Genomic DNA, 6,573 nt, shown 5'->3' with positions numbered 1-6,573 from the left:
TAGCTTAAGTTCGCTTAGATGGACGGGTCATCCACAACATTATGTGGTTGAGGGAGGGATCATCCACCTTGCTGCTGTTGCTTCTGGTTGCATCATTCCCTTGCTCCTCTTTGCTGCTGTTGCTGACCGAGTCATCCACCTTCCTGCTGCTGCTGACTGGGTCATCCACCTTCCTCTGCTGCTTCTGACTGGGTCATCCACCCCCCTCTGCTGCTGGGTCATTCACACCTGCCTCCCATCACCTGTGCTGTTATATATATATATATATATATATATATATATATATATATATATATATATATATATATATATATATATATATATATATATGCAAGTAAATCACTGTAGGTGCGCGTGATCTAGGTATATGCTGATATGTATGTATTTATTTATTTATTACTGTAAGTAAACTTACAGAATTTGAAATTGTTTCCCCATATGAAAAAAAATGCCATTTTCTTCTTTAGAACAGAAAATGGACGTTTTGGACCAACTATTTTAAACCTTTACCAATAAAATTCATAATACGAGACCTCCGATGTTTTCTGAAAGGATTAAAGTTCACTGCAAATTGACAAAGTAATAAAGACGTTTACTTTACAGGGTCAAAATTTTTAATAGTAACCCCGTAACTAATATTTATAATAACCCTGAACACTAATAATATCTCTTGGTAGACTCGGGTACTTATGAGTTTACAGAAACCTAAGAACTTCGTGGTATCAGGAAAGGATCCTTGCCTGACGGACGATCAATTAATGTGGGCCTTCATTATACACATTCATTGTATACAATAATACCATTGCAAGAAAACATTACGCAATTTATTACTCACGAAGGTGTTGAAGCAGAAACATGTATCTTGAATTTGATATGAACGAATTATATTGAGTTGTGTAAAGATGTGTACGAGAGTTTGAGCAGTGTGAATAGCTAAATTTATTCCAGTATACTTGAGTCTTGACTCAGGACAACTTGGCCGAAGTAGCCTGAAGGCGAAGTGGCCAGTAATCCCCAAAACAAGAACAGCTTCGGTCAGCTGATCTTGAAAGAGGAAAAGCTGTAAGGTATGTAGACGTTGCGCGTCTGTGTGGGGCAAATTTGATTATGAATTACGATACGTTATGTGTGCTTCAGTGTACATGGTCAAGAAATTTTGCCGGATTAGACAGCATGTCATCCTTATGATTTTACTCGACTTGTCTCCGTCCATTATGCTTTTTTTTTAAGATTTGGTAACAAATTTAGGTGCAAGTATTAGATTGAAGTATTAATCATTAAAAAGAGGCTTCGACCATTTACTTTCCAGTGATAGAAGATTATGGATAGATGAGATAACGATTTTTTTTTACATATATCAGCGTTCATCTGGGTTACTTCATGGCAAACTTGTCCACGCTTTTATTGATGGTTAATTCCCTTTGTGTGGTGAATCGGCGTCAGAGCCAGTACCAGCACCTGTGATCACCTGTCTGAACTCTAGTCGCATGACGTCTCCCAGTTTGGCAGTTCTTTGTGAAATTATGACGACACCAACTGACTAGAGGCAGGTTGGCGGCTTAATCTTGGTAGTGGGGAGAGTTGGTCTTGGCATGAGTTGACACTTGATCTGACGGGATGTAGTTTAACTTGGCGCCAGGTAAGTCTTGGAGGGGGGGAGGTTAAGTAGTGTTTAATTGAGACACCTGACCCCATCCTGGATCCTCCATTGACAGTTTCTTCTTTACAACGCCACTCACTCTAACCTAACCTAAGCAAACCTAATCTTCTCTCTCTCTCTCTCAGCAACATACGACTACGGTTCCTAAGTCTTCCGGGGTTGGTTAAAGTACAGTGAGGAAGTTGTGTTGTGAGGACAGGCGTGGTGATGGGCGATACAGTCAAGACCCCCGCGACAGCTCACCACCCGTGGGCTGCCATGAACCAGGAGGTGAGTATATGTTGCAATTATGTATTTTATTCTGGCTAACATCAGGTTTGGATTCTCAGAAGATCGTACGTCATATTCCCCTCGTAAGTGGAGATGTAAGTATGCACTTTTAATTTGTTCACTTACGTTAAAACTTAAGAATTATACAAAAATAAAACAGAGTATCTGCACAAAATGCGTTTCCTTCCAAAGAGTCTCAACTTTTTATCCCCCTAGTGTTGTCTGCGAAGTGGATTTATTTACACAACTGAGGGTGTCTGATTAATATCGTTATGAGGATGACAACTGCACACCCGCGGACATTATTCAGGCTAATGTTTAGTGAAACGCTTGGCTGTGTTTCAGACAGTGCACAGTCGAGTTGCATAAACGAACACAGAGGTGCTCAACAAGATTTTAAATATATTTTATTTTACGTAAGAATGGTAATAAAGTAAACGTACAGGAGCTCTATTGTAACTATGAGTAACTGTACAAAATATCAGGTGTCCCTAATTGTTCTCTATTTCATTCCCTTTGTCCCTAAAAGGTGTGTTGGGACGCAGAATTGTCCTACATTTTTATGTTCTATTTATCTGTGTTAAATTGTGGCAGCAGTGGTGGACTTTGCGTGTTGTAAAGTTTGCATTAGAGGAGATACTGAGAGTGAACCAAAGCCGGAAAGTGTATGGTTATGGTGGAGGTGGCTGACTGATCTATACACTGAGTAGTACCGGTTAATATTGGCTGCTGGTCCACTAGGCTTGATATTTTTAGTAAACAATTTCGTTAGAAAAGGGTGTAATTAAGTTATTATTACGCTTCTGCAGTTTAGAGGTTAACCAGTTTGACCTTTACCCAGCTGCGGACGATGTGTTTGTTTTTGGGTAGTAGAATGGAGTGTTTGTTAAACATACTTAATGGTGTTATAACAATCTGACCAAGATGAGAAGTTAGCCCAGACCCAATTATATCTTTTAAACACACCACATGTCCACAACTAAAACTGTTAGTTGGTATTATGTCTTTTGTTACGTGTAATGTCTTAGAACTTCATGTTGCAGGGGGAAGAGAGAGAGGAAGCGCCAGTGTGGCGGGCGTCGTGTGTTGGCAATCATTTTCCACAAGTATGTGGTGGAAGAATTTTGATTTAATTTTATTACTGCGCTTCAACAACTAAGGTCTTTAAGCCGTAACAATTTTAGTAATTATACTATTACATCAACAATTACAAATTATGAGATAGAATGCTCTGCGTTGTTGTTAAGACATGGCACTTCCCTCTGTGTGTTGTTCATCATGGTACAGTGTCACAAACAACAAGTTTAACAAATTTATTGACAAGGCCTGGAGTGCAGTTTGCCTATTCTGAGTAATTCAGTCAGGTCTTGACACTGAGGGTGGTATCACTTTTTTCACTGCCACGCAGGACAGAGGTTCATACACAAAGGAATACATCATGTACATTAACAGAGGCAGAGGGTGTGCAGGACGAGGATTGAGGACCCTCGTCTTGTCAACAGATATTATGAGACCACATTCCACAGTCAGCTGAGCAAATACATCCAGCAAGGCTTGGAGCCTGAGCTTGGTCTGTGTCATAATGCATATATCATCAGCATAGCATATTACAGCCTCGTTTGGCTGAACTGGAATGTCGGCAATAAGCTTATGCATCATTATATTAAAGAGCATAGGACTTAACACTCCTTCCTGAGGCGTGCCAAGCTCAAATGCTCTCATTCTGGCACTTTTGACTCCCCTAAACAGAACACTGGCATACCTGTTGGACAGATAACCCTTTATCCTTGTCAGGAGGTTACTTTGGATGCCAAAATTAGCTAGTTGCTCAAGTATAATGTCACGATTCTTGATGAGGGTATTTCCCACATTCCTCTGAGTAGTAGTAACCCAACACCTCTCTGACACAGGAGCTGGAAGCGGAGTACTCCCCTTCACGGTGGTCTAAGAGACACGGTGCCCAGCAGATCATTGGGATACACGTGAAAGTCGCCACTGATCTCTCCCAGGTGGCTTTCTCCCTCACCCACCGCCTCAACATCCCTTACAGCGACCAGGGGCCAAGGGCGAAGCTGGACGTGTTTGGCGAGGATTTACCCGCAGGTGAAGCACTCGTTTTGTCTGTCTTCTGTCTTGTTTTATTTCCTCATCGTTACCATTGTATTTATGTCCTCTTCTTTCTTCGTCTGGTATTTTTTTTAAATAATGATATGCTCTCTCTCTCTCTCTCTCTCTCTCTCTCTCTCTCTCTCTCTCTCTCTCTCATATAACCTCAGAGACCCTCACCCTTCCATCCCGTGTCCACAGAGAACCTGACACTTCCCTCCAGTACCCACAGAACACCTGACACTACCCTCCTGTACCCACAGAACACCTGACACTTCCCCTCCCGTACCCACAGAGCACCTGACATTACCCTCCCGTACCCACAGAGAGCGTCTTACTGGTATACGTGCACGGGGGCTACTGGCAGCAAATGAATAAAGAAGTCTCATCATTGTTCGTGAAGCCGCTGTATCATGCTGGAGTGGTGACGGTGGTGGTGGGTTACGACCTGGCCCCTCAAGGTAGGGTAGGGGGGAGGGGCTGTCTCAAGTCTCTATTGACCATAAAATACATTCAACACAGTCATGAATTTATTTAATACATTCATACACCCAGAATTTGTTTTTTTATCTTTTGTTTGTAAATGTTAAATGGGATTTATTTTTCGTTGTGTTTTTACAGTCAGCCTCGAGAGGATAGTGTCAGAGGTGAGGGCGGCGGTGTTGTGGGCGTGTAAGCTGGCTCGTGAACGTGGCAGCAAGGGGGTCGTGTTGGCTGGCTGGTCTGCTGGAGCCCAACTTGTGACACAGGTGAGAGAGAGAAAAAGAGAGAGGGAATGAAATCGAAGAACGAAGGAAGATAGCAAGATAATTTAAAGGATGGGTAGAAAGAGAGAGGGGGAATGAAATAGAAGACGAAGGAAGAAAGATAGTAAGATAATTAAAAGGATTGGTAGAGAGAGAGAGAGAGAGAGAGAGAGTGAGCAATTAAGCTGTGTTTCTCCCAAGGTTCTCTCGACGCCGGAGGTAAAGGGAGACACACCCAGCAGTACTGACCTCACTCCCTACAAAGACCTGATTGGTGGCGTGGTAACCTTTAGTGGCGTCTTTGATCTCCGCCCGCTGGTCAAAACAAGCGTCAACGAACCTCTTCATTTGACAGAGTGAGTTGAATCCGTGTAACCTAAAGACATTCATCAAATCGACTCTTTATAACTTATCCTCTCTATCTATTGTATATAACTGAAACTGTGACATTTTTAGAAGGTTATTATTTTCCATCAACCTTTTGCATAGAAGTTATGTTACATAGATGAATAACTGATGATGTAGTGGGGTCGCTTGAGCTGTAAATGAACTACATAACTCTTGTTGGGGAAGTAGAGGACGCCAAGTTCAGTAAGGATCACGTTGTTTCATTGGGTGGAGTACCGGAGGCGTGATGTAAAGTCTTGGATTCCCTTAAAACGAGTCATCTAATCCTCCTCTCTACCCTCTCACCACCACAGTTCTACGGCTTGGGCTATGTCCCCTCTAGCCAGCGTGGGCGTGATGGGGCGGGCTAGGCCATCTCTCAGGCTTCTCATATCGGTGGGCCAACACGACTCGCCAGAATTTAAGAGGCAATCCAAAGAGTACTGCCAGGTGAGAGATATATACAGTACTGCCAGGTGAGAGACATATACAGTACTGCCAAGTGAGAGATATATACAGTACTGCCAGGTGAGAGATATATACAGTACTGCCAGGTGAGAGATATATACAGTACTGCCAGGTGAGAGATATATACAGTACTGCCAGGTGAGAGATATATACAGTACTGCCAGGTGAGGGTACTGCCATGAGAGATATATACAGTACTGCCAGGTGAGAGATATATACAGTACTGCCAGGTGAGAGATATATACAGTACTGCCAGGTGAGAGATATATACAGTACTGCCAGGTGAGGGATATATACAGTACTGCCATTAATATTTCTGGTATTATCCCTTTCATCCATAATTATATGACCAAAGTATCAAATTTGTTGTTTTCTGTACATTTGAAGTGTTTTCTAATCACTTTTATTATTATTATCACTACTACTACTACTACTATTACTACTACTACTACTACTACTACTACCGTACTATCATTGTATACTTGTGATGCAGGCATGTGTGGAGGCGGGAATGAGAGCAGAGTGTGTAGTGGTGGAAGGGATGGATCACTTTAGTATAGTGGAAGATCTGGCGCAAGAAAAGTTTTCCCTCACCCAGAGAATCGTGTCCTTTGTGAAGCTGTGCACCACTAGCCCACACGCTGATACACCGAAACACGACAAGAAGGATCACTGATAAATACGATATAAAAGATGTAAGGGGAGTGGTTATAATCACCCACAGCTATAAAATATAATACGTACCACTAATAACGTTTTGTGAATTCATTAGACTTTGTTCTGTTATCGATCCTTGGTGTTTAATCTTGATATTTGTTTGATATGATGGGGAAAATGTGTATTGTAATACAATGGGAAAATATAAACATAGATGTGTGTGTTTTAACTTTCCTTATAGTCTACATATGATATAAAACTATTTATTGGAAACTATTA

The 6,573-nt window shown here is 41.7% G+C and overlaps 1 protein-coding gene across 3 annotated transcripts; it reads left to right on the top strand.

Annotated features, from left to right (window-relative positions):
• The first annotated feature begins 929 nt into the window (after window positions 1-929).
• LOC121857311 (kynurenine formamidase-like) lies at window positions 930-6,507 on the top strand. Of its 3 annotated transcripts, XM_042353308.1 has the most exons (9): window positions 930-1,067; window positions 1,786-1,930; window positions 2,974-3,036; window positions 3,841-4,033; window positions 4,363-4,497; window positions 4,658-4,785; window positions 4,984-5,138; window positions 5,484-5,619; window positions 6,131-6,507. In XM_042353308.1, the coding sequence occupies exons 2-9, from the start codon at window positions 1,868-1,870 to the stop codon at window positions 6,311-6,313; spliced, it is 1,056 nt and encodes a 351-aa protein (XP_042209242.1). In that variant the 5' UTR covers window positions 930-1,067; window positions 1,786-1,867; the 3' UTR covers window positions 6,314-6,507. The 3 variants fall into 3 exon arrangements, with proteins under 3 accessions (XP_042209242.1, XP_042209243.1, XP_042209244.1); XM_042353309.1 differs by lacking the exon at window positions 2,974-3,036; XM_042353310.1 differs by lacking the exon at window positions 4,363-4,497.
• Window positions 6,508-6,573: the final 66 nt, after the last annotated feature.

The sequence above is a fragment of the Homarus americanus genome, unplaced genomic scaffold (genome assembly GCF_018991925.1).
Source record: "Homarus americanus isolate GMGI-L3 unplaced genomic scaffold, GMGI_Hamer_2.0 scaffold20465, whole genome shotgun sequence".
Taxonomy (NCBI): Eukaryota; Metazoa; Arthropoda; class Malacostraca; order Decapoda; family Nephropidae; genus Homarus; species Homarus americanus.
This window is presented reverse-complemented; position numbering and strand designations above follow the sequence as displayed.